This window comes from Micromys minutus (assembly GCF_963924665.1).
Source record: "Micromys minutus genome assembly, chromosome: 6".
Taxonomy (NCBI): domain Eukaryota; kingdom Metazoa; phylum Chordata; class Mammalia; order Rodentia; family Muridae; genus Micromys; species Micromys minutus.
The window spans coordinates 2662782-2690733 of NC_137975.1; the positions used below are offsets into that span (position 1 = coordinate 2662782).

Sequence of the window (27952 nt, forward strand, 5' to 3'; positions counted from 1 at the left end):
CTGGCGAAGGGTCGAACCGCTGCCTCTGGCTTTCAGTTTTTCTGCTGACAGGGTTGGGTCACTGACGCTTCGCCGTTTGTCCGTGGCACGCGTACAGCCTTCCCAATTGCTTCCCCGCCCTTGGATCCAGCCCTGTGTGCATTAACGTCTATTATCCCACTCCGCCGCGAGTCCCCTCCGCGTCCCCTGGCACGGAGGCCGTAACTATGGAGAATATGGCGGAGGAGGAGCTGCTACCCCAGGAGAAGGAGGAGGCCCAGGTCAGGGTCCCGACCCCGGCCCCGGATTCGGCTCCGGTCCCAGCTCCGGCCGCAGATACGGCTCTGGACTCGGCTCCGACGCCGGACTCGGCTTCAGCCCCAGCCCTTGCCCCGGCCCCGGCTCCGGCCCTGTCCCCGTCCCTAGCCTCTGTCCCCGAGGAGGCTGAAAGCAGTAAGTGCAGACGGCCTGATCTCTCTGCCGCAGAAAAGCGAGAAACCATGCCTCGCTGGGGAGTAGGGGAGGCCCTTCTCCAGGGTGGTTTTTGATGTGGAAAGGCAGATTTAGGGAAACGGGAGGAGGCGGGACCAGAGCGGCAGGTAAGAGTAAAAGGAGTACCGAGTACCGAATGGAAAGGGATACTTCCATAAACCTCAGGATACGTGAAGGCCAGGCGCGAGGCAGAGAAAAATAAACAATGAAATTAGTGGTTGTGTCCGTTAGTGTCTCTAGTAGTTTCCATCTCAACTCAAGTCTACAATAGTTTAACAACTTTCCACTGTGTTGCAGTAATGGAGGTACTAAGGTAGTAAGTAGATCATGTCAAGATTTAGAAACGGAACCAGTTTTCCAGTCAGAACTTACACACACACACAAACACACACACACACACACACACACACAGGTGAATTTGTCTTATTTCTGTAGTATATTTTGCTCCCGGGAATAGAAACCCCACGACTTGTATGGAGAGGAATCTGCTAAATACCAGTTGAGCTTTGTACTTCGTTCCAAAGGAAGACGATGGGGAAAACTTAATAGCCCGTAGTTTTTTTCCTGAATGCGTTCCGAGTGGTGGTTTATCGGTTCATATAGGAAACATAAGACTGATAATTATTAGCACTTTAAGGAGCTTCTTAACACTTTGTACAGTGGGCCTAAGAAAAATTCAGTGAGTTCTTTCAACAAATCTGTGGTCCATGATTTGATCTTTATATTCCTTCTGAATTATCATTTATGAGAAATTAATTCATTTTTACTTTTTTAGACCAATTTTGGGGGTTAAATGTACACACAAAAAAAACCAGTCATAATCTAAGAGAATTATTTTATAGTTCTAAAACCAATTTAAGAGTAGAAGTGATCACAGGAAGGACAAAAGCCAGCCAGTAGGCTCCTCATCATTGGGGTTAGAGCTTTTAGTGCAAAACAAGATGTTTTCTCCCTCTTTACCTACAACTGTATGGATAGGGACTTTTACACTATTAGGGGAGTAACTACTGCCTCCTGATTATGTTTACATCGAAAGTAGTTCCGCAGTTTGGGAAGTTCTTCACTTCCTCACCTTGTGAATACCTTAAAATGCCAATGGAGCACAGTGATTCTAGTGAGTCCACACAGTGTGTGTGCCTGTAATCCTAGTGCTCCAGAGACTCGAGCAAGAGGGCTGGTAACTTAAGAGATCAGCCTGAGCTGCCTCGGGAGTCACTGACTCAAAAGTCTAAGTGTTAGAGCAAGGGGGTTGGAAACCTTTGCATGTATGTGTTAAAACTCACAAGTATGTAGTGTAAAGAATGTGTGCTGTTTAAGAATCCTTTAAACACACACTAACCATTTGGAAAGTTAGTCCTTTGAAGTTGGCCATAGCCCCTGGGCAAGGTGAAGATGGTGGTTCTGGACTAGAATTGAAAATTGAGGAAAAAGCAGCAGCAGAAGTTCTAGTTATTAGGTTCATCTGATTTAACAACAAGCTTGCCTTCCTGTTTATCACTATGTTATTTTTTTTAATTGACCATTTAATACAGATGGTATTACCATGTTTAACCAGAAAGGGGTACACAGACATAAACAGAAATTTTTAGACAGGATTTAAAATTTTTCTTCGCTAATGGACTAGATCATTTTCAGTATTCTTTTTCTACCTTAATAGGATCCTCCTCTTATATTTACTGACTAACAAGATAATTCAGTAGGCATACCTTTATGCAGCATATATCCTGTTGCACATATGTGTCTGGTCTATGAAACAAAACCTTTTGAGATTTCAATTTGTACAAATGAATTCTCTTTTGACCATTACTGTCAGAGCTAAAAACTAACAGATATTTTTTTTTTTGCCTATATCTTATTCTAAATTTTTGAACAAGATCTAGTATAGGAAGTTAAGCAAGCATAGAGGCTCATACCTGTAATCTCAGCATTTGGCAAACTGAGGTAGGAGGATAGTGAATTTAAAGTCAGAATGGGCTAGTGAGTTCCAGAGGAGTCTTAGCTGTATCGTGAGTTCCTCTCTCAAAACAGTCTGAAGACAAATGATACAGTGATGCGTGTCACTCCTGTGCTTAGAAAATTATCTTTGGAGCAGAAATGTCTGATGATGTTAGATCCCGGAATTCGTGATAAAAATGTGCTAGCTACTATATTTAAAAAGTCTTCATGGTTTTTAAAAACTATTTAACTGCCCTCAGTGGCTGCTGAGTACCAGTTCCTGAACTTGACACTTAGCCACCAGAAAGATGAATCAAGTACAACTACTGCTCTTTTATTGTTTACTGTAAAAAAGGCAAAAAAAGGGTCAAAGATTATACACACAAGTGAATGAGGGGCTAAGAATGAATGGGAAGAGAGACAGGATGGTGGCATCGCAGTATCAAAAATTGAACTTAAATTCTTAAGGCTTTAAATTCCTGAGCATAAATGACCGAGCCCTGAGGTTCATTCCAGTATCTCTTCCTCTTTGGAGGTGCTGGCCTGTGAGTTAGCCTGCCTGGTCTAGTGCATTCCAGTTCCTCCTGTGTAACTGTTCCTTTTCTTTGGAATGCACGAGCATTCAGAACACTTAATCCTTAGGCGAAACAAATTGCAATTGCATCTATCTCCTTTTCTGCACTTCCGATGTTTTTGGAAAAACAACCACACTGGTTTTCTGTGTTCACTTTCCATTTGGTCACCTATTCTCTGAAGTTTTTAAAGATCACAAGAAGCTGGGTGGTGGTGCACACCTTTGATCCCTGGAGGCAGACATAGGTGGGTCTCAGATTTCTAGACCAGCATGATCTACAGAGCCAAGTTCCAGGACATCCAGGGCTTCATGGAGAAACTCTGTTTTTAAAAAACTAAGCAAAATACACACACAAAGACCACAGGAGACTGTTTACCAAATACAGTCTTGGTCTTTACAGCTGTAGTTTGGTGTATTTCTTTCATATATCATTCTCCTTGGCTTCTTCGTCTCCTCGGTTCTCCTGCCCATTCAGTCATCCATTCCTGAGCCCCAGACACAACTGCCTGTTGGACACCATTACTTTGCGTAGTATATAAAGCATGCATGTTGAAAGCCGAATTTCCTTTTTTCTTGTCCTCTACCTTCCTACCAGGAAAGTCCCTTTCTTTGGCTGATGGAACTCATAAACTCGGAGTCCGTCTTCACTCTGCCTCCTCCCATGCCTTTCCATGACCATTCCCTCGCCTTCCCAAATGCTGCTCCAGCTCCAAGATGCTTCCCTCAAGCATTCACATTCAAGTCATTTACTCCCGCCAAAACCCGAAATGACTTACCATTCCCCAAAGAACAAGATCTGAGCCAACGTGAACAGAATTCTTTACCACTTTGACTTAGGCCTCACTTCACCTGTTTTCCATCCAGCCTACCCATCCCCAGTTACATTACATTGTAGGCAAGGGTAATTGGAGATTTTATACCATAAACTTTTGTTGGTGCGGTTACTTTTGGATTCATAAGACTAGTCACCAAGTCTACTTAACTGAATTTCTGTTCATAACCTAAGTCACGAAATTGCATTCATGATCTATTAACTCTAATGCTCTCGGCCGCTTGTTAGAAGTAACTGGTCCTTCCTCGGTTCATGCTATCTTTACATCTGATACTCATTTCCTGTTACCTGTTACAGTTAAAAACCAGAACGTTAATCGCTTACATGTAACGAAAGGTCTTTGAAGACACAAAACCTGCATCATGGCTCTTAAACTGTTTTGTACAGGACAGAAACTTTTTGTTTTCTGTTTTTGTTGACATGGTCTCATTTATCCCAGACTGACTTTGAATTTATTCTGTAGTTAAGGATGACTCTGAACTCCCTGCCCTCTGACTTCTGTGTCTGTGTGCTAAGATTACAGGTGTGCACCACCATGCCCCATTTATGTGGTACTAAGGATCAGGCTCAGAGCTTCCTGATGCTGGGCGTGCACCCTACCCACTTAGCTACACATCCAGCCCCCAAGCTAGAAACACTTTCCGTGGAATTACCTTGACTCAATTAAATTTGAGAGCTGAAAGGTACACTGCAGAGTTTGTGTGTAACTTTGCATTCTGACTGGCGGTGCCTCTCGGAAGTACAAGCACTGACTTCACAGGCTGACTCGGGATGGGGTGGGGAGAACTGCTAAAACGGTTTCTGACTCAAAACCTTTTTCTTTTCAGAGAGACACATCTCAATTCAAAGGCGGCTTGCTGATCTGGAGAAGTTAGCTTTGGGGGCTGAAGGAGATGTTGACTCTGCCGGTTCATTGAACTCAGATAATCTGGGTACAGGTATTTCCATGTTTGGGGTCACACACATGCACAGATACACACACACCAACACACAACTGCATGCACACACGTATGCTCACACACTACACACTGAATTTCGATTTTGTCCTTTTTGATTTCTTTAGACAAGGTGTCATATCTTTTTGTTGTCATTGTTCTGGGATTTTTGTTTTGTTTTGTTGTGAGACATTCCTCTAACTTCTAATGGCTCACTATTTTTCAGCTCACGAAAGCAGTTTGTTAATAAGTGTATTCCCATTGAAGGAGAACAGCAGTGAAACAATTTCCTTGAGGAGATTATTCTGTGGTTAAGGACTGTTAGTATAAGGTGGTAATTGAATTAGCATCAAGTTTTGGACATCCTAAAACAGTGTTTTAAATGACGTAGCTGGAACTGGAGAGGTGGCTCAGTGGTTTCGAGCACTGGCTGCTCCTCCACAGGTTCAATTCCCAGCAAGCACGTGGTTGCTGTCTATAACTCCAGTTCTAGGTGATCCAACACCCTCCTGTAGCCAGTGTCGGCACCAGGCATGCCCACGGTACACAGACACCCATGCATGCGCACTTCAAATAAAAATAAGTAACATAGGAGTAAAACCCAGGTGTCAGGGGAGGCAGCATAGTTGTACAGAAGTTGTGAGTGTTGTCAGAGCTCCACTGTCCTGCCTCTGACCTGCTTGTCAAAGTCACTTCTTCCCTTCCGTGTGAGTTCAACCCGCTGAGCCATCTCCTGCCCGGCCTACTAATCTAAGCGCCGAGTTTTCGTGGTTGTTTAAAATTGGCACTGTATATAAAATATTCATTATACTTAGTCCTGTATATGTGAAAGATATTTATTTGTCCCATTAAAGATACCATTATTGATTTGTTATTTCTATATATTTTGTTGCTTTAAGCTTAAATCTGAGGCTTTAATGTTTTGTTTATCTGCTTGTTGGTGGAGTCAGGGCAGCAAGCGGTGTGTAGGCCCAGGCATTGGACACAGGTCATCAGACTTGGCACCAAGTAAATGCCTTTACTGCTGAGCCATCTTGCCAACCTGAGATTTTAATTCTTGAACAGGTTACCAGGATTATTATTTGAAGTGTACTATATCGCTAAGTTAATGTTCTAATTTGATGATTCCTATCATCTTTTCAGGAATACTTCATAAATAAGGGAAAACATAAATAGTGAAATTCAAGATGTGATGGTTTTGCCAGGTCCCTGGTCTGAGAATAGCAATGTATTATATTTTGTCTTCTGTTTTTCTTACCCTGTCTTCCGGCCGTTTTACCACCTCCAGAGTAGTATGGAAACAGCATAGCAGACGCTCAGGCCTCTCCCCCAGCCCTTGTCCTTCTAGAGCTGCCACATTGCTGGTTTCCCATTCTAAGTTGCTGAGTGGTGTTCTCTCTGATAAAAGTTTAGCTGAAGGGAGTTTTGCTTTTTGAACTTCTCTGTTCCTACTGACCATCGTCAGCTAGCCATAGATCGCAGAGTTTCTAAGCTGGAAATAGTCAGTGTTTAGTGCTGCAGTTCCTGGGAAGGACATCCAGGATCAGAAGGGGTAATGGCGCACGGGGGCCCTGTGCTGATAGTCTGTGCTGTTTCTTCTCTTTAAGAAAACTCTCAGACTTGCCCACTGTGTCCTACGGAGAAGTTCAGAGCTTACAGTAGTCATAAGCTTCGTCGACACCTTCAGAATTTACATTGGAAAATCTCGGTTGAATTTGAAGGTTAGTATTTTTCTGCTTACCTAAGAGTAATGTACGTGAAATTGAACATTTGTCACCAGCTTTGGGATTTTATTGTAAACATAGTCAGGTATGTTCACTTTGTATTGGGATTTAATATCCGCACTCACTGTATTTGATAAAAGACAACGTGCAGTCACACGGGCAGTGTACATGCAGGTCAGCAGACATGTGTTAGCCGCCTGTGACTGTTGTAAACTGGGCAGCTCTCACCTGGGAGTCCTGTTGCTCATTTAACAGTGTTTTAGTAAGTTTCTTTTCCTCTTGTAGAACAGATACTGTTTCACCTATAATTTTAAAGACAAAGTAATTGTAGAAAAGCCAGAAAATTAAAAAATTAGATATTGATATTAGAAAAAAGTCAGTAGTTGGAAATTTCAGCATGTTGATAGAATATTCAGAAATTACAGCCTTTATAGATAAATGGAAATTATTAAAAATATACTATTATAGTGACAAAAGTGATGTAATTTGAAGGAATAAATTTTTAACAAGTAGGATCATACGAAAAAGAAAAAATTGAAAGACAAAAGGCAGATCACATTGAGAAACTAGATTCTGAGGCAACAAAGTATCATAGTTTCTTGGGGGAGGATATGACATTGTCTTTTACATTTTAAAATATATACATTAATTCCTCATATAAGTAAGTGTCTTACCAATAAAATGACTAACAGACAAGAGTAGGAACAGTGATAAACAAATGTGTGAGGGTATTCATTGCACCATGTTCTTTGTGACAAAAACTCAGAATTAAAAGGAACATTGACTACACTGTGGTGTGTGTGTGTGTGTGTGTGTCTGTCTGTCTGTCTGTCTGTGTGTGTGTGTGTGTGTGTGTGTGTGTGTGTGTGTCTGTCTGTCTGTCTGTCTGTCTGTGTGTATGTCTGTGTGTGTGTGTGTGTGTGTGTGTGTGTGTGTGTGTGTGTGTGTCTGTGTGTCTGTGTGTCTGTGTGTCTGTCTGTGTGTATGTCTGTGTGTGTGTGTGTGTGTGTGTGTGTGTGTGTGTGTGTGTGTGTGTCTGTGTGTCTGTGTGTCTGTGTATCTCATATGTGGCCACTAGAAAGAATACATTGTATATATTGTAGTAAGCGTGAGCTTTTATTTCCATGGTAAACTACAGTCTTAGTTAAGAGTCTACTGCGGTGATAAGACATGACCAAAACTTGGAGGGAAAGAGTTTCTTCGTAGAGCAGCTTGTAGTCCATCATCCAGGGAGGTCAGGCAGACACTTGAGAGAGGAACCTGGAGGCAGGAGCTGAAGCAGAAGCTGTGGAGGATGCTGCTCACTGGCTTGCTCCTCATAGCTTGCCCAGTCTGCTTTCTTATAGCACCCAGGACCACCTACAACGAGCCACATCAGTCAATTGAGAAAATGTCCTATAGGCCAATCTGGTGAGAACATTTTCTCATTTGTGGCTCCCTCTTAAATGACTCTAAGTTGGCATAACTGAACCAGTACAGCTACTGATGAAAACAGCAATCCATGGGCAGGTTTTCTAATGTACTGTTTGTATAAAGCTAAAAGTCCTCCTCTCAAGAAAAACCTCTAAATGTCAATCTAATACCTAAATATGCATGGAAATATATCCATACAGGTGGGTGTGTGTGTATGTGTGTGTGTGTGTGTGCACACTCGTGCATAGTTAAGTGAGATAGAAATTGTTGACTATGTGGACCAGTCACCATCCTCTCACCGAGTTAATGGTTACCTGGGATGGAAGAGATATTTTCTTTAGTAGTTTAGCCACCAGTAAGGTGCCTATGCTTCTGAAAGCAAACTCTCATCTACAATAACGTTGAAAATCACCGGATCATAAGTATCTTTTCAAAAAGACTTGAAAGTAGAAGCTGGTCTAGTTGGGAGGAGGCCAGGGGATTAGCAGGAGTAAGATGGGGACAAGATATGATTGTTTTTGTCACAGTTAACAGACACTAAAGCAACTGGTAATATTTTAAAGGGAGATAATGCAGAAGAAATGAGGAATGTGAGAAAAATCACAAATGCTTGGGTTTTGGACTTGAGTCGCTGGAAAAACGCAGTTGCCCCTTATTAAGCCAGTGACTACTGCAGTGGGAAATATGGGAGGTAGGCCAGGACCAGCTGTAGGCGTAAGCTGAGATGCATCAAAGTGAAGACTAAGGCCAGATGAATGTGAAACTTAGGGGAACAGTAGGAGATGTTAGAATATAGGTAATATTTAGAGCCATGAGATTTAACAAGATAACCTTAGACACAGGTGTCAGTAGAAAAAAGCCTGCTGGAACTGAGTTCGGGAGGAATGATGTAACGCGCTATAATACGGGGAGAGAAGTTACAGACTTTTGAGTTGGGGGAGACTAGAAGTCGTTTGTAAGCATAATAAAACTAGAGAGATTTGGCTTAAAATTTACAGTGAGTGAGGTATAGCCCAGTGGTAGAGTAGTTCTTAGCATGTAGACAGCTTGAGAATGTATCCCTAGAATTACCCAAAATAGAAGGCGAGAGGGAGAGAGCACGCACGCTGAGGAAAAAGGATGACGTGGCACAGGCTGGTCTTAACTAGCTCCATAGCTAAGAATGACACCACCCTCCTGCTTCTGCCTCCCAAGTGCTGGCGTCACAGGATGCTACACAATACCCAGTATTTTGACAAAAGAATTTTGAGATAAACAATAATTAATTAAAATTCCTTAACAAGCATTTAGAATTAGGGGTCTTAGCATCAAGAATAAATTAGTAACTAATACTGTCATTTGAGATTCCCTCCCATAAGAGATCCTTGAAACCATGAAAAGAATTAAAATTACCAGAAAAAAAGGACATAGCTACCATCTAATCCAAATAAATATATTTTAAGGTATGGGGGGGCGGAATTGAAAATTCAACACCCCAAAACTAAGAATAATAAATTCAAAAAGTAAAAATATCTTAAAGGTGGGAGAAAAATCAAGATTATGTGTTATGGTTAATGAAAGAATGTGAAGCAAAGAAAATGAGGTTCAGGAAACTAATGACTTAAAGAACCAGCCACCTCAACAAAGCTACAATTGGAATACAGGTCTCCTGTTTGTTCATATTGATATATCTGTCTCACTTATGAAACTAATGTTCTTCGAGTAATTATAATGTTATAAACAGAATAATAATCCTAATTATTCTTTTTTTCTCTTTCTTTTTGAGACAGGGTTTCATTATACAGCCCTGGCTGACCTGGAACTCACTATGTAGATCAGGCTGGCCTCGAACTCACAGAGGTGCACCACCTGCCTCTGCTTCCTGGGTGCTGGCATGAAAGGCATGTGCTGTCACACCTGCTGACGCTGCTTATTCTCAGAATTGTAAACGTATACTTGCAGCTTTCGGGGCCGTGGGCTGTGTGGTGAGTGTAGTAACCAGCTTGCCGTTTCCTTCCAGGCTACAGGATGTGCATCTGTCACTTAGCGTGCCGGCCGGTGAAGCCCACCATTGTTGGAGAACAGGTAACCGGACGGCGGATCCTTATGTTCAAATCCAGTTCACTTTAAAGAGAGCACAGCTTTTATTTGCTTTGCAGCTATACGTTGCTTTAGCCAAGGTTAATTCCTGATTTAAAATTAAAATGTACACGTGTTTAACAATATGGTTTCCGTTCTTATGTAGCTCAGACAGAACCTCACATTCATTGTGTAGCTGAGGGTGACCTTGAACTTACCAAGGGCTGAAATGATGAGCATGTACTGTTAATTCCATCCTTACAGTATTGGGAATTGAACCCAGGGCTCTGAGCGTGTACATCTCCACCAGCACTGTACACCAAAGCCCCGGTTTACTTTAAAATGCTCTTCTCGCTGCCTTCACATGATTACGACAGAAAGTACGAAAGTCACAGAAGATGCTGTTGATTTTTTCATTCTACTTTATGTGTTGGTGTTTTGTCTGCCTGTATGTCTGCGTCCCAGTTCCATGCCCGTGGCCGTTGGGGTCTGAAGAGGGCATCAGATCCCCTGGAACTGGAGGAGCAGATGGTCGTAAGCTACTGAATAGGTGATAGAACCAAACGTGGTGCCGCAGACACTGCTCTCCTGCTAGGCCACCTCTCCACCCTCATTGTACAGCTCTTCACTTTAGCTACAGAAATTACTATGCTCAAAGTGAAAACTGTCCGTTAAGGTGAAAGTTTTAAGTAGATAATTTTTTGCTTTGGTAATGAATTTTGATGAAGGCCTTTCTGGTATCTGAGAGCTACCTTCATTTCTCAGTTTCTCTTTCCCTCCATTCTTCCTTTCCCTCAACTTTGAACAGTCAAGAGCCTGGGGTGGTTTTCAGCTTTACTCTTAGTGTTTGCGGTGGTGTTTCAATATGCAGCCTTGGACTTTCCTATAGCCAGGAGAAGTGCTTATGTTTATTACTGAGATCTGTTTGACCAACAGAAAATACAGCCTATAAAATCGTTCTAGTGATGCTACCTAGAAAACAATTTGTTAAATTCTGTGTGTGCTTGTGTGTTTGTGTGTGCATGTATGTGTGGAGGTCAGAGTGTGATGTCGGTTCCTCCTCTGTCATACTCCACTTCAGTTTCTGAGACAGTCTCTCACTGAGCCTGTGCTGACCACTAAGGGTCTGCCTGTCCCTGCCTCCCCTGACTGGGACTAGAGCAGCACAGCAACACCTGCTTTCCTGTAGGTGCTGGGACCCATGCTCAGAGCTAGCTTGTGCAGCAAGCTTTCTGCCCTCAGAGCCATTTCCCTAGTCCCTGTTGGATCCTCATTGTTCATTTCTCTTCCTTCCTTCCTCCCTTTCTAATAATCACATGTGAGATAGAAAGTATTCCTCGAGCTGTAGATGTGATCCGGTACTTAGTACTTGTCCAGAATGTATGAACACCATGAAAACACAACAGAAAACCATCGAGGTATTCGTGAATAGATTGCCATTTATTTTAAGAAACAGTGTAGTGGTTTTTGTCCACACCCGCTGTGTGTCACAGAAGTAGAAAGCACCAGCACTAAAATCATAAACACTAATAGAGAACCACTGGGGTAGAATAGTCTTCCTCTGTCCAGCTATAAGATACAAAGTTAGGAGGTTTTTATGTGTCTGTGTATGTGCACACACGCACACACACACACACACACACAGAGAGCATGCTCTTCACAGCACACCTGTCTATAGACTGAAGGACAACTTTCTGGCATCAATTCTCTCCTTCCACCATGGATTCCAAAGATCAAACTCAAGTAACAAGGCTTGCAGGACAGAAGATACTTTACCTGAGCCATCTTGCCCACAGCCCACATTCTTGAAAAACAGACCTCTCATTCTGTTCCTTATATCCAGATGGGATACTAGACCTAGCTTAGATTTAAAAAAAAAAAATCTATAAAGAGCTGGTTGCTAAATATATAGATTTTTAAAAATCAGTCTTACGGTATCTACATGTCCTTACATCTGCATGGGGCCAGGACTCTGATGGCCTGATAGTGTCCATCTGTTGAAGTCACAAGTATAGCAGTCATATTGCTAACTTAAATCTGTCAGAGTCATATGTTGAAACTGGGTTTGGTAGAATGTTTATACCAAGAAGTCTTCAAATCCTTGAGCTTAGGTCTTCTTTTCCGAGAAGACAGTGAGCGTGGCTGATAGAGGAGCAGCGCAGTGGGTTACCACTGCTGAAGTGATCTTCCAAAGACATCAGCAAACTAGCTTCGCCTTTCGTGCTCTTGAATACCGTTCACCAACATATTACAGCTTGAAACTTGTGTTTTGTTGCCTTAGTGACGTGTTTCAATCAAATGCTCCATTTGATAGATATCCAGTAAATTGGGGGCCCATTATCATTGCATCATTTGCTCAGCAACAATCACCAGAAGGACTGACATGCTGGGGCACGTTAAGCGCCATGTGAATAAAGGAGAAACTAAATCCAGGTACATTGCGGGTAAGTTAAGTGATCTCATTCATGCATAAATAATTAGGTCCTTAACAAATGGCCCAGATATTCTTTTTAGCAGATAAAGATGGAATTATTTTTCCAAATTATATGTATTATTTCTTGAATATTTAATGTATATGTGCATATGTTTTTACAACAGTGTTTCATTTGAGTTTGTGGCTAGAGGGTTATAATGTAAACTAAATATAAAATGTTTTTGTCCATTTTTAATAGCCATTTAAGTGCAGTGTTTAGTTTAAAACTATAATGATGGGTAAGTGAGGCCCATGAGGTTGCCTAATGTGCAGAAGCCCTTCTGTGCATCCTGTGAGCCAAGTCCCACCCGGATCCACAAGGCAGCAGAGGGGAAGTCAACTCCCAAGGCTGTTCTGATGTCCTGTATGTTCAGAAAATACTGATAGTATTATTTAGACAACTAACAGAAAGCAAACATAGTCAATTTCTATAATATTACAAGACACTCCCCGGCCCACCTTTGATAGCATAATGTAGTACTTAGTAAATCATACAAACGTGTTAGAATCCTGTGCTGTCTGATGGTACTGGGTCTTATAACACTGACATACTGATATGGTGCCCAGGATTTTCAGTGAATAAACTTCTTTGCACTCACCAAATCACCTAGGCACAACTCTTCCCACAAAAAGGGAATAAATTTGTCCTCTTGTTTTGGATTGGTTTGGTTTGGTTTTGTATAGCTGCAAAACTATTTGGTTTATCACAAAACAGTATGTTTGTTTTTAGAATATATATGGTGTTGGGTATTTAGCATTATTTTCAATTACCTTGTAATAATCTTCTTTTTCTTCTATTTTAGCTTCTACTGCCAAATCATCTAATGAAATTTTGAAGGAGACAGACACAGACATACAAGTTTTTCCTAACTACTCTATACCTCAGAAAACAGACTCATATTTTAATCCCAAAATGAAACTAAATCGGTAAGATAGATTGGAAACAGTAACAACATTTTCAGATGTACCACTTTTAACTTCTGTGTTTACATGTATTGAGATTAAATTCATCCCACAGTCATCCTGATATCTAATTCAAATAAAGACCCAACAAAAAAGAAAGAAAAAGATTAAAATAATCTATTTTAACATTGTATCAAAATGTTTATTTTTTCCTACCAGCCCAGTTTTTCAGTCAGACACTAAAATAGGCCCAACTTTATGTAATTAGACCTGAACAGATTGGTGAATAAGTTTTATTAAATAAATGGATGCTTATTAAATAGAATTTAGTTAGATTCATGGTTAAACTTAACAAAACTTACAGGTCTTATACTATTAATTTGGGAATATATATTAAGTAGATAAGTATGTTCAAAATTCTACAAAGATTAAAAAGTTATTCCAGATTTTCCCTTCTTTCTAGTCAGATAATATTCTGTACGTTAGCCGCTTTGGCTGAGGAACGAAAACCTTTGGAGTGTTTAGATGCCTTCGGAGCCACTGGTAAGTAAAAAAGAATTAGTTTGTATTGTTTTTCAAATGTATTTGTATGTGTCTGGGCAGATCTCTGGGAGTCCAAGGCCAGCCTGACCTACAGAGTAAGTTCCAGGATGGGCAGAGCTACAGACGGGTGCCTGACTCAAAAACAATTCCAAAAAAGAAAAAAGGTTTTCATGTTTAAAAATAAATAAATAAATAAATATTAAGATTCAAAGTAAGATTTTCCTGAGTTTTTTTAATGAAAAATTTCAAAAAGATTCTATAGAAAAGTTAAGAGCACAGTAGATGAGCCCGCCCCGTGTGTCACTCAGAAGTAGCGCACCCGTGGTTTCAGGTAACCAAGCTCAGGTGATGTGGTTCTCAGGCCTTTACCTGCTGAGCCAGCTCCCCAGCCTCTCTGTGTGCTTAGATATTCTAAGACTCAGTTTCCCTCTGCACCTCAGGCTGGCCTTAGCTCCGGGTCCTCTGGCTTCTGTCTGATGGTCATCCTGCCCATTGCTAGTCTCCACTGAAAAGAAAAACCTTTTTCTCAGAAGACTTAACAATAGAGAAGAGCAAATAGAAACAAATTTCTGACTCCCTGGTGTCATTGCTGGGGAAGGAGCACTGAGGGGGGGGGAGCGTTTATTACCAGAGGTGCTTCCTAAGCTGCTGACTCAGTTAAAAATACAGACTTGGGGCTAGAGTCCCTGAGTTCAAGTCCTGGCTTCATCACATGCTAGTTTATGACCCCAGGAAATTGTGTTTAACTTTTTCATGTACAAAAGCAAGGGTGCAGAGAATAGTATCTGTACAGTGTTGAAGATTTAAACCTCCATACAGTTAAAAGTCATCAGAGAGGTACTTAGTATGCAGGAAATGCCATAGAAGTGTTAGGTTTCATCGTCATTGTATTATTAGTAATGTGCCGTCATTATCATCTTTAGTAATATATCCATTTCAGCTGAGCCGTTTAAATGTGAACTTTGAATCCTTTTGTGTGTGTGTATGTGGTGTGTGTATATATATGCATGTGTACATGTGGATGCACGTGTGTGGAGGCCAGAGGTCAACCCTGGGTGTCCTTCTATTGCTCTCTCGTTACTTTTTACTCTGGGTCTCTCATTGAACTTGGATGGAGCTCAGTGACTGGACTAGACTGACTCGCCGGGGTCCGTGGGGGGGGGAGAGAGGGAGGGAGAGGGAGGGGGGGGGAGAGAGAGGGAGAGAGAGGGAGAGAGGGGGGGGAGGGGGAGGGGGAGGGAGAGGGAGAGAGATTTGTTTTAGAACAGAGTGTCACTGTGTTGCTCTGGCTGACTTAGAACTCTGTGTACGCAGACTAGTCTTGAACTCACAGACATCTCCTTTCTCCCAAGTGCTAGAATTAAAAGCACATGCCACCATGCTCAGCCTGACTTCTTTTATAACTCACACTCCTTTCCCATTCTCCATCTACCAACTTCATGGCAAGTCTATTGGAATAGTCTCTGTGTTTCCAGTTTTAATTCACTGTGTCACACTTACGCCAAACAGCCGTCCCTCTGAGTTGTCCACGCTCCTCAGTCTGTAGCACGCGTCTTGATTGCCTCCAATCCAGAGAGCTCCACCACAGTTTAGTGTCACCTCCACAATGTGATCCTTTCCCAAACTTACTGCTATGTTTTTTCTGAACACATTCTTTTTTTACCTTTTAAAATATGCAACTAAAGTTGATTCAGCAAGGAGTCTATTAGACATTTTTATAAAGCTGTTGTGTCTGGCAGCGTTTCTTTTTTGACTTTTCAGCTATTGTCTGGAAACCAGACATCCTGGACCAGCATCATCCAAAGCAGCTCTGGAAGAACAGTCACAACACTTTCCCTGAAGGTCATTAGCAGTCACTTTGCGTGCTCGTTTCCCCAAGACGACAGGACTCGCCCCACACGCTTATTGTGAGGGAAAGGAAACATTACACAGCAGCTGAGACTTTATTTTCAGTGGTAACTTTCCTGTGTAGCGTGTTCCTGGGTGTGTTAGAGACTCACAACAGGGCTTATGTCACCGTCTCCAGTCAGTAGATGCCCCATGGCTTTCTGGTGGTTACCTGGGGAAGGAGCCTCTGCCCGCGTTCTTGCTGCACACGTAGCTGTTCCTTCTACTTCCCCGGGCTTGTATGTGCTGCTTGAAAATTTCGGTCTGGAAAGGTTATTTCTTCTTTACTTCTTTTTATTACCACAAATGTGTGAGAACGCAGGCGTGGGGAGAGGCGCAGGACTTCTGGGAGTGTGTTCTCTCCTTCCACCATGTGTTCTGGCTCCAAACCACAGTCCAGCTGCTCAGGGAACACTTCTGCCTTCTGAGCAATCTCATTAGCCTCAGAGCCCTTTTCCATATTTATGGGAGCTAAGCATATTAGCACATGCCTATAATCCCTGCACACAGGAGACAGAAACAGGAGAATTGAGATTTCATGGCCAGCTGGAGGGGTGGCACAAGCCTTTGATCCCAACACTTGGGAGGCAGAGGCACGTGGATCTCTGTGAGTTCAAGGCCAGTAGTATCAGAGCAGCCAGGACTATGATCTTCCTCAAAAAACAAAAAAACAAAAAGAAAAAAAGGGCCAGCCTGAGCTATCAAACAAGATCCTTGTTCAAAAAAACCATTGTCTTTGTTTTTCTCTGGTGTTTGAGGGTAAACTTGAGCAGCAAGACTTTCAATTTCCATTTTCCTTTCCAGCAGAGTGGCACACTCTTAGCATACTGCACAAAGAAGTGTGTGGAGAAAAAGAAGTGTGTGTGTGTGTGTGTGTGTGTGTGTGTGTGTGTGTGTGTGTGTTGCTTATAAAACACCTTTACAGTGATTAACTATAACTTAAATTTCTCTAATTTAAAGATTCATCTTCTTCCCTGTTTTTCCCAAGGAATAATGGGATTACAGTGGGCAAAGCACCTTGGAAATGCAGTCAGAGTGACAATTAATGATTTGAATGAAAACTCTGTGACTTTGATTCAGAAAAACTGCCACTTGAACAAATTGAAAGTGGTGGTAGACAGTGAGGAAAAGGAAGAGGGTGATGCCCTTGAAGATGACAGCACTCTGGGGGACATCCAGGTGACCAGGATGGACGCCAACGTTCTGATGCACCTGAGGTCTTTTGATTTCATGTAAGTGAGGAGCGTGGTCGGATGCTCACTGGGGAGGACCTGCTGGAGGTGTGCGCTTTCACATTAACTTTGTGCTGACTTTTAATACAGTGTTTGGCCGTGGCCTGTGATATCCAATAAGAAAATTACAGACTTTCTGGGAATGAACTTTTCCTTGTAGGCTAATTTATTTCTGTGTGTTTGACATGGCATAGACTATCTTATTGCTTACTATTGAAGCCTAATTAATATTTAGAACAGATTTGCAGAGTATGTTTTCTCCTCTCAATTTCCTAAGACAATCAGTTCCTATTAGCCCAGGCTGGCCTCAAACTGGAAATTCTGCCTCCACCTCTTGAGTGCTGGGATTACAGCTGTGTTGCAATCACACCTGCCTTGCAAACTTTGAATCCATGAAATTTTATCATTAGAAGTAATATCGTTATAATTCAGGTCTCTAATGTGATCTTAGATATGTGTATTTCTTTCTGGTTTTAGACACCTGGATCCCTTTGGAACGTCAGTGAACTACCTCGACTCTGCGTTCAGAAATGTGAGGAACCTTGGCATAGTGTCAGTGACTTCCACAGACATCAGCTCCTTATATGCCAAGGCACAGCATGTTGCCCGTCGTCACTACGGATGTAACATTGTCCGAACAGAGTATTACAAGGAGCTAGCAGCCAGGATCGTTGTGGCTGCAGTGGCAAGGTACAGACTGCCAGTGGGCACCTAGAAACTGCCAGTGGGCACCTAGAAACTGCCAGTGGGCACCTGCTGTGTTTAGTGTAGCTCATGCTTTTGAAGACATAATACTGTGAATGAGTGCTCATTTTTAAAAACATGCATGAAGTTTTTCATTTTGTATCCCTTACATATAATTTTAATATGACTTAGGGGTTTTAAGTTTATGTTTTTTTTTTAACATATATTCATTTACTTTGTGTGTATTCATATAGGCACATGTGTGGAGGTCAGAGGATAACTTGAAATAGTTGGTTCTTTCCTTTCATCATGTGGGTTCTGGGGATGAAACTTAGTCATCAGACTTGGCAGCAACCACCTTTACCCACTGAGCCATTTTGATGGCCTACTATTCTTGTGTTTTGTCAGAACTTTATTTAAATGTTTGTATCTGAAACATAAAAAAACAAACAAAGAGAAAATTAATTTTAGACCTGTCTTAATTCAGTAATTACAAGTAGGTAAGAAGATAGCAACATAAAAAAGGAGAAACAAAAATTCTTTTTAGATTTACAGGCCAAATAGTCTGAATGAAATGACGGTGTCTAACTTGACTGAAAATAACGCTGTAAGACAGGAGGAGGGGTCTTTCTGTGCCCCTAGGATTTCAGAGATGTTGAAATGGGAGGAAGACTATTATCTACTGTGTACGGAACTTTATGTTACTAGAAAAGTCTTTTGTGTGTGTGTGTGTGTGTGTGTGTGTGTGTGTGGGTGTGGGTGTGGAGGGGCTGTCTCCACACATGCATGCAGGATCCTGCCAGAGTCAGAAGAGGGCATCAGATCCTCTGGAACTACTTTACAAGCCATTGAGAGCCACCGTGTGAGCGCTGGGTGATGAATCCCAGTTCTCTACAGAGCAGCCGGTGCACTGAACTGCTGAGCCAGCGTTAGAGCTCCTACAGACACCTTAATAATGCAGTTTGACACTGAGAGTCTCAGTGACAGGTGGCCAGCCCCTTCGCTTGCTAATGCAAACACAAGTTCTGCAGCTCTTCATGGAAAGTCTGACCTCAGCAGAATAATAGATTATTAGTCTTCAGCACATGTTTAGTGAGGAACAACCCAGTTACAGAATTTGCACATGATTCTTGCAATATTTACTTAAGAGCAATTTGGAAACGATGTATTTTAAAGAACTTAATCCGAAGAAGCTGTAGAACGGCTAGAGGAAAGGGCTCTGTGTTTCATTAAATAGCAGTCAGCACACAGCTCTGCGTACACTCAGTGTGGTCATCAGTATGTATGATTTGGAAGAAGCTTTTATAGGGAAAGTAGATTAAATTCCGACTATTTATCGTGATTACAGAAAAGCTATGTTGAAAACCACAGTCCCCCAGTTTGCCGTCTGGGTCAGCTTCTGTCAGCACAGTGCTAACAAAGGGGATGCTGAGCCATCAAAACAGTTGTGTGTCACGCTGTTTCCTGACAGGGCTGCGGCACGGTGCAACAAAGGCATAGAAGTGCTGTTTGCGGTGGCTCTGGAGCATTTCGTGCTGGTGGTCGTGAGGGTCTTAAGAGGGCCCACTTCAGCAGACGAGACTGCCAAGAAAATCCAGTACCTCATCCACTGCCAGTGGTGTGAAGAGAGGATTTTCCAGAAGGACGGGAACATGGTGGAAGGTAAGCTGACGCTCCTGCGGCCTGCGAGCCAGCATCCCACCGCTGTTCCGGTTATGCGCACCACTGTTCTTTACGAGCACTGCTGGAGAGCTGGACTGCTCTTGCCCTGTTGGTTAGTGAAACATCTACAGATAACCTAGTTTTCCACTCTCAACCAATTTTAGGAATGTCAATCAGATTACCTATGTAACTATACCATTATAAATTACTAATTTTATAAAAATTATTTTCATGTTTCTGGCGAAATATAAATGCTACCAGTTACAAAGCTCATTCAGTAAGCATTGGTTGAGTTCTGTTGTGTCCCAGGCCCTAGGACACATGGGGAAAGAATGCTGGTAAGAGAGCTCTTAGACAACTGGGTATCTGCTCTCCTGGGAGCCAGCAACAGTCTTGCCTGTTGTTGTCCGTTAAGTTCTTGATGGGTTTTGAGGTTTTGTTTGTTTGGTTCTGGTCATGCCCAGCAAACACATATTTACACAACACACACGCACACACTCCCTGCCCTTGCCACAGCTCAGTTCTCAGCCACAGGGATGGGTAGCCTCAATTCCTAAGATCCAGAAGCAGCAGGTGCCCGAGGGAGGCACAGGGGAGCACAGGTGGGAGAAGTGGGGGTGCAGAGAGCAGGAGTGGGCAAGGATGGGAACACCCATCATACAGCCTCACCCGGAGATCCCTCAGCTCCGGTGGCCTCAGCCTGGCCACACCCCTTCCAAGGAGCCTTCCAAGGTGTGGCCCAACATTCAGGGTTTGGGAAGGGCAGGGTCCCACTCCGTTTTAGTCCCCTCTGCAGGCTGGGGACTGGAGGGCAAGGCGGGCCGGGAGGTCGCTGGCTGCTTCAGCTTTGGGGCTCCTCTGGAGCCTACCACCCTCTTCCCCAGCGTTGCCGACGGTCCACGGCGTCAGGGTGTCTCTCAGCAGCCGCATGTTGAGGGTGCTGTCCTTGTCGGAGTCCTCACTGAGCGTGTGCAGATCGGCCATGGCCTCGTTGAAGGTGGTCTCGGCAGTGAGGTGGCCTCTGTGGGGCTGTTGGCTATGGTAGGAGGAAGACGGAAAAGTTCAGGGCCAGGCGTATGGGGTTGGTGGGCGGCATCTCCTCTCGCTGATGTCCATGGCCTCCTGGTAGGCTGACCGGGCAGAATCGATGACGTGCTTGTCACCAGTGGCCACCTTGGCTACGTAGCGGTAGTAGTCCCCCTTCATCCTCAGGTAGAAGACGCGGCTCTCGGTCTCGGCAGCCTCTTTGACGAGGTGGGAGGCCGGCAAGCCTTGCAGCCACACACCCGAGCTCGGTCTCCGCCTTCTGGTTCTCTTTCACCTCGGGGCCTTTCTTCTGCACCATGCTGAAGGACGTCCAGGCTTCTCCAGGACGCTCTCTGGCCGCCCTCCGCATTCTTGTAGGCCACAGAGAGCAGGTTCGCGCCTCACCCTTTGTCACAGCAGCCGTCATGAGAGTGTCCTCATAGTGTTCGGCCTGTTCGCTTGGCCTGGGTCAGACTGGCTCTCCATGACTCTGAGCGAACTGGCTGCCCTGGGACTATCATTCTTGGTGTTTTTAATGTATATGGGGGTTTTGTCTGCATATATATCTTTTATGTGCCTGGTACCTGCAGATTTCAGAAAATGGCATCTCCTGGATTGGGTCCCCTGGAACTGGAGTTACAGACAATTGTGAGACTCTGTGAATGCTGAGGCTCACACCCACGTTCTCTGGAAGAGCAGCCAGTGTTCACAACTGTTGAGCTTCTCTTTAGCTCAGGGATGTGAATTTTTTAAGAATTCTTTACAAACCAAAGTTATTTATCCCTTGCTGTATAAATTGCAAAGCTTTTGTTTGTTTGGTTGGTTGGTTGATTGGTTTGGGTTTTTTTTTTTACCCCTCGGTCTAGTTTGCTTGTTTATTTTTAATTTAGGTTTGGGGGTTCTTTTCCTGGGGTGGAGGGCTTGGTTAGTTGGTTGGATTTTGCTAGTGGTAAAGTTACATATATTCTGGCTTTTGTTTGTAAAGACATTCCTAGTCCTAGGTACTTCTGGGTGGGTAGGTTTTATTGACTAGCCCAGCACTTAACCCACTAGTAGACAGTGTTCTGTATCTCGTGCTAAGCCCACAACTACCTGAGTTAGTTTCTGGGTTTTCCACTTTATCTGTGGAAGGGTGTCTGGCCACACACCTCTATCACACTGTCTCATGGACCCTGGACGCTTTAGTGCTGTGAGTCTCATGGCATGCAGGACATGGTCAGAGGACAAACTGTGGGAGTCAGCACTTTCTTCAAGCCATGTGGGTCCAAAGAGATCCAGCAGTTGTCATCTGGCTTGTCACCAGGGTGGCAAGCACCTTTACTCTCTGAGCCGTCTCACTGGCCTTGAACTTCTGACTCTCCGGCCTCTCCCTTTCAGATGCTTAGATATGAACATGCCTGGTTTCTGAGGTGCTTCATATGGAACACAGGGTTTTATGCAAACCATGTAAGACTACTGACCTACTGACCTACTGACCTACATCCCAGCCCTAACATTTTATTATGCTAGGGAATCCAAGCCAGCCAGGCAGTTCACCTGAGCTTCTCTCACCCTGCCGTTTTATTTTGTTGAGTAACAAGATGATACCAGGTAGACGAACTGATTACTAATGAATACCCGTCCTATTTTGAATGGGGGGAGGATGGTAGTAGTCATGGAACTGGAATTTCATTGTTATTGTTGGTTGTTTGTTTGTTGTTTGAAACAGGGGGCCTCAAACTCAGAGATCTGCCTGCCTCTGCCTCCCGAGTACGGAGAGTGAGGATGTGCCCCACCGCTGCCCAGCACTGTTCAACAAAAATATTCTGTTAGCTACTCATGATCCGAATTCTGATTTATGAATTAAATCCTGGTACACATTAAAGCCATGAGATGTTTCTTTTGTATAAGGCAGTGATATTACTCACTAGTAGCCTTTTAAGATAAGCCGTGAGGTCGTCTCTCCTCCCTGGTTCTTCATCCTGGTGAAGATCATTTTTGTTCCAGGGATGTATCTCTGAGACGCTCCAGCTACTCCACTGGTATCATCCTCCAGGTGATGCCTTAGCTCTTACTGTGTCCATAGGGAATCTAGCAGCCTGAGCTAGCCCAAACACACTGGAGATTTGGTCCAGTCTTAAGATTACCTCCTTTTTCACAGTGGGGCACTGAGCACACTTCTGAGCAAAAATCTTCCTACTTTTCTCAATATAACCCATTTTCAATTAATTCCCTTCTCACTGCTCAACACTGCAAATATTTCTACCCAAAGCTGGACATCTGCTCCTTTGTGGCTGAGGTTTTTAACAGTACCTACCTTCAAAGAGTGTTACGGATTAAGTTTTCAACCACATATAAAGTTGTTAGCACAGTACCTGGTATGTGGTAGGTCATCAGTATATAGTTATTGTTAATGTAAGTTATAACGCTCACGTTTGTCATGAATTATATATACATACATACATACATGCACACATGTACACACACGTACATACACACGTACACACGTGTGCACATGTTTTGTTTTTACAGAGAACCCATATGGACAGCTGCCCTGTAGCTGCCATGGGAGCATGCCTGGCAAGACAGCGATAGAGCTGGGACCTCTGTGGTATGTACCTAACTATGGCTCCGTCTGACACAGTTATGACCCCCCTCTGAGAACGTGAGCACTTTCAGATTTCCCTCTAATAGTCTAAGGGATAGTAGGTGGAACGAAACAGCTTGTATCTGAATAGGAAGAAAGAGCTGTTTGGATCTGTGTCTGAAAGAAGGAAGGTGTCTGGAGGGAGAGATTTCTCAGCATGGCCTTGCTGCTTGTGCAGAAGATGAATGTTGTTTCCCTGAACTCATGTTAGTGGCTCACAGCTGCCTGCGACTCCAGCTCCAGGGACCCCAGCACCCCTTTCTCTCAGGCACCTGTAGTCCTGTGCCATACACCCTCACCCCCAAATACACACTCATCCCTCACCTCATTCAGAATACAATAAGCCTATGATGTCTGTGAGTTTTATTTACAGTAAAGGAGAGGTGGGGCCTGATGTGACAGGCCAGTAATTCCAGCTGCTCCTGAGGCAAGAGATCGGAAGGTGCAGACAGGCTACACAGGGAGTTTTAGCCAGTTCAAGGCCAGCCTGGGCACCGCAGTGAAACCGTTGGAGAAACTATCAGAGCAAGGGAGGTAGAGAAAAAATGGCTAAGGATACAGATCAAGTGCTACGGTACTTGTCTTTTTGAAACAGCCTCAGTATGTAGCCTTAACTAGTCTGAAACGCCCTGTGTATGATAGACTGGCCTTGAACTCACAAAGATCCGTCTGCCTCTGCATCCTCAGTGCTGTGTTTAAAGGTGTGGTGTCCTGGACCGTTTTTTAACCACAGTCCTCACATAGACACCAGAGTGGCAAGCAGCGGTCACGGGCTGGAGTGCGCACTGTGAAACTTGGGCTTTGCATTGCATTGTGTTTACAGTTGTAGAGTTCTACAGGCTTTTCTACAGTCAGGGTTGTCTTCTGTTTACCCTGTTCTCCAGACACCCACTCCGTTTGCATAGTACTCTACAACTTATGCAGGCCAATAAATTCTTGTCGATTTTATGTGAACTAAATGTTTTGGCTAATCTTAATTACAAATTAAAACTGAGCTAAAATAATTTTTAAAGGGATGAGAAATTAATATATAAATAATACTAAATAAAAAATTCTTGAATTTCAATATTACTCTATCCTATAATTTGTTAGATAATTATGGAAAATATTTTTATAAGAAAATAAACATTTCTCAAACATTTCTTTTCCAGGTCAAGTTCCCTTTTTAATACTGGATTCCTCAAAAGAATGCTATTTGAATCTATACACCATGGTTTGGATGACATTCAGCCCCTAATAAAGACATTAATCTTTGAATCAGAATGTACCCCGCAAAGCCAGTGTTCAGTTCATGCATCTTCAAATACCAACAAGCAAGGTGACTCTAGCTTGTTAGATTACCCTTGATGTCACAATGAAAATAATATAACGATATGCCTTAAGTAACCTTTCTTACTGAGTCTAAATCATAATCTGTTTGTTGTTTTTTGTTTTTTCCTGGAGGTAAGGTCACTTATAGGCCAGGCTGGCCTTGAACTCCTGATCTTCCTGCCTTCACCTCCAAAGTGCTGGGCACACACTACAGTGCCTGTCATCCCTCTGTAAACTTTCTGCTCTTCTAGAAAGAGAAATTGTAAATAATTGTAGGAGCGGTATAGCCAAATATTTTGATAATACCCATTGAAGTGCAGAAAATCAACTCACGTGACTCGGTAAAGCCGGTTTTTACTGCGTAGATAGGGCAGTGTCAGTGTCTGCTGTTGATAGGGGGAGGGGCAGCCTAGCCTCAAGCTTCCATGGTAATAGAAAGAGGCCATTACAGACACCAGATGCATGTCTGCCCTTGTTTTAAATACGGGCTCTTTGCTTAGCTGGCTGCAACTCAGAGATCTGCCTACCTGTACCTTCCATGTGCTGAAATTAAAGATGCGTGCCACCACACTCCGCCTAAAATAGTGGGGGGTAAGGGCATGTGTGGAAGTCAGAGGACAACTTCAGTCACTTCTGTCCTGTCTTTACATGGCTTCTGGGAACTGAACTCAGATTACAAGAGCTTCAGCCTGCTGTGCTATCTCAGTGGCCCAGAAAGTTAAAAATGTCGTTCTTGTATATTCAAAAATGTAGATGGGGTTCTAGTTTTATTTAAACATTAAATTGTTAATGTCATCTATAAATATATTCCCCCCCCCCCCTTTTTCTTATTTTAGAAGAAAATGGTGTCTTTGTTAAGACCACTGATGATACCACGGTAGATATTTACAGCGTACAGGGTACGTATGATATGATATAATACAAAATTATAATATGTAACTATTAAGTATCCGTGTGTTCTAAATGTGTCTTAAATACAGATTTAAAAACAGAATATACACAGCATTGAAGCTTGTAATTATAATATTGAAGTAAATGTTCATCTTCAATGCAGATTCACAGTTCTGGTTGAAAGTGTACGGTTTAGCTGGGCAGTGGTTGCACACAGGCCTTTAATCCCAGCACTCAGGCAGCAAAGGCAGGCGGATCTCTTGAATTGGAGGCCAGGCTGGTCTGCAGAGTGAGTTCCAGGATAGCCAGGGCTACACAAGGCTACAAGCTACACTGTGTCAAACAACAAATATATATGATTTTATTCTTTAAATTATATATTTTTATATATTTACATATATTTTTTAAATAAAAATTACCAATCATAGACATTTAGCACCTTTAGCTAATTTGGTAGAAAGCAAATCTCTGAAAACAATAGCAGAGGCCTGAGAAGCAGCACCGGCGCTGGGCTCCTCTCTGGCTCCGAGAGCACATTGCTCTGCCCAGAGTTGGTGCTGGAACCTTTGCCAGTGTCTTCATTTCCAGCAGAAATGTCTTAGGTCTTTTAAAGAATAGAAGGTAAAATGTAAATACATTTTAGGACATTACATTATAAATCTGTAAGGTTTTTCTTACATCTGTCTACATTATAAAAATTGAACTGACCTCTCTGGGCTGTTCTGATCCTTACATTTATATAAAGACTATCGATACAGCACAGGCAAAAAGAAACTCCATGTGCTGCTTCTAATAGTTAGTGTGAAGGTATTACGTTGGGTTAATAGTTAGTGTAAAGGTATTACGTTGGGTTTCCTCATCATAGGCCTTTTTGTAATTTGTTCTACATATGGGTAATTTTTTCACTATGCGCCACATTGATTTCATGTAACAATATAATCTAAATTTACTGGTATATTTGGGAGTCCCAGGTTGCCATTTTGTATTATTGTAAAACAAAACAAAGCAATTCAACTTTTTCATACACTGTATCTGCCTTTTAATTACTTCTTTTAAGCAGATGTCAATCAAGTGTTTGTCCTCCAGAATGTGAGGGTGATACGTACGGATAACCAAGCCCCAGCTGGCACCATGGCACACTTCTCTAGTGCCAGCTGTGACGGAGGCTTGGCAGGAGGGTCTCTTGCGCTCCCAGATTAAATTAGCCTGGACAAGAGCAAGACCAATCTGATGCTAATATAACGGGCTGAAAGTTGCAGTCAAATTGCCTTTTACTAGTTGACGTCTCATCTGTGCACGTGTGCACACATGTACCTGTCGGAAAAATTTGTTGCTGGAATAACTTGCTGGCTCCTTTCACTCAAGACTGAGACTAAGTGCTGTGCTGAGAAAGAGGTGCCTTTCTCAGTCAGCTGTGCTCTGAAACCTGTGTGTGTTTTAGCTCCTGTCTGAGGTACTGTCGTTCACTCAGTCTGAACAGAGGTAAAGTCAGGGTGTTGTTTTGTTTCATAAGGACTTACTTTTATATATTTACCTACTTAGGGATAGGTCGGTGTGCGTGTGAGTGCAGATACTTGGAGTCCAGAGGGAGGCACTGGATCCCTTAGCCCAGTGAAGAGCAGCTGAGAGCCACCCTTTGCTAAGAACTGAATCCCAGTCCTTAACGCTGAGCCATCGCTCTTTTCCTCTTTTACTTTGATTTTCTAAGTATTTTTCTTGAGTTTCAGACAGGTAGTTACGTTGATGTTTCACATTCACTGGAGACTTACCGTGCATCAGTACAGAACACTCAGTGTTAGAGCGGCACGGTCCCTAGGGGTGTAGGATGTCATTTAGGGAGACAGCAGGCACAGGGACAGCGCGAGTGAGCAGTGATGACTGTGACAGGGCTGTAGGAGCTGCTGTGTGTCTTCCAGGCAAGAGAAAAGGTAATGAGATGACCGTTACCGTGGCCAAGAAGCAGAAGACGGACGGCGGCTCTGCCCACCCTCCCTTTTATTACAACATCCACAGACACAGCATCAAAGGGATGAACATGCCCAAGTAAGGCGGCCAGCAGCCGTGTGTTATGTTATTCCCCATTTTAATAATTTACATGAAAACAGGAGAGCCTAGTAACTTTCTGTCTCTGTTGCAGGTTAAAAAAATTTTTGTGCTGCCTTTCCCAAGCAGGCTTTCGAGTGAGCCGGACTCACTTTGACCCGATGGGTATCCGTACTGACGCCTCTCTGACGCAGTTTAAGTCTATCCTGTTAAAGTTCAGCACCCCCACTTACACTGCAGGACAGCCAGAAGGTCAGATGCCGCCAGCACCTGACGACACGGTAACGGACGGGGTTGCGCTGTCTGTGAGTGACAGAGCAGAAGCCAGTAGCTGCCGGAGATGGTGACCGCAGGAGTTCCTTCAGGACTCTCGCCTCGGCCCAAGTCTCTACACTGCAATCCTTTTTTATCCTTTCAGTTTCATGATTCAAGAAAATTTAAAAAGCACTGTTTTCATTCAAAAAAAAAAAAAAAAGGCTGTTTCTGACTCGGCTGGTGTGAGAGCGTTGCTTTTTAAGTTTTTGTTATTTTAAAGGAAAAAGAGATTTAATAAAAACATTTGAAGCCAAATTTCTGACTGGGCTCATATTACTTATTGTTCAGTAATTTAGAAATTGTTCACATGTATTTTTGGAAATTGGAGCATGTAATAAGAGTCATCCTTTACCTTCCCCGACACCAGGGATTAAAGCCAGAGGCTCAGCTTCTCAAGTAGCCGGGATGCAGGCT

At 43.0% G+C, this 27952-nt stretch overlaps 1 protein-coding gene and 1 pseudogene across 6 annotated transcripts; one reads left to right on the forward strand and one right to left on the reverse strand.

Moving 5' to 3' along the window:
* Window positions 1-27751, forward strand: TRMT1L (tRNA methyltransferase 1L). Of its 5 annotated transcripts, none has more exons than XM_080917684.1 (15): window positions 1-432; window positions 4640-4750; window positions 6355-6468; window positions 9884-9948; window positions 12257-12386; window positions 13219-13342; window positions 13782-13861; window positions 16737-16980; window positions 17458-17670; window positions 19136-19326; window positions 22864-22942; window positions 24130-24296; window positions 25126-25188; window positions 27097-27223; window positions 27318-27751. In XM_080917684.1, the coding sequence occupies exons 1-15, from the start codon at window positions 207-209 to the stop codon at window positions 27568-27570; spliced, it is 2187 nt and encodes a 728-aa protein (XP_080773810.1). In that variant the 5' UTR covers window positions 1-206; the 3' UTR covers window positions 27571-27751. The 5 variants fall into 5 exon arrangements, with proteins under 5 accessions (XP_080773810.1, XP_080773811.1, XP_080773812.1 ...); XM_080917685.1 differs by having other exon boundaries at window positions 4640-4744; XM_080917686.1 differs by lacking the exon at window positions 25126-25188.
* Window positions 20168-20779, reverse strand: LOC308421349 (14-3-3 protein sigma-like; annotated as a pseudogene). Its single transcript has one exon. The product of its transcript is annotated as a 14-3-3 protein sigma-like (transcript).
* Window positions 27752-27952: the final 201 nt, after the last annotated feature.

What these genes read in the sequence shown, in the direction of transcription:
- TRMT1L (XM_080917684.1), top strand. Translation starts at nt 207, where the DNA reads ATGGAGAATATGGCGGAGGAGGAGCTGCTACCCCAGGAGAAGGAGGAG. An exon ending in CTCAGATAATCTGGGTACAG is followed by an intron (nt 4,751 to 6,354) that starts GTATTTCCATGT and finishes CTTCTCTTTAAG; the next exon opens with AAAACTCTCAGACTTGCCCA. An exon ending in TAAATCCAGGTACATTGCGG is followed by an intron (nt 12,387 to 13,218) that starts GTAAGTTAAGTG and finishes CTTCTATTTTAG; the next exon opens with CTTCTACTGCCAAATCATCT.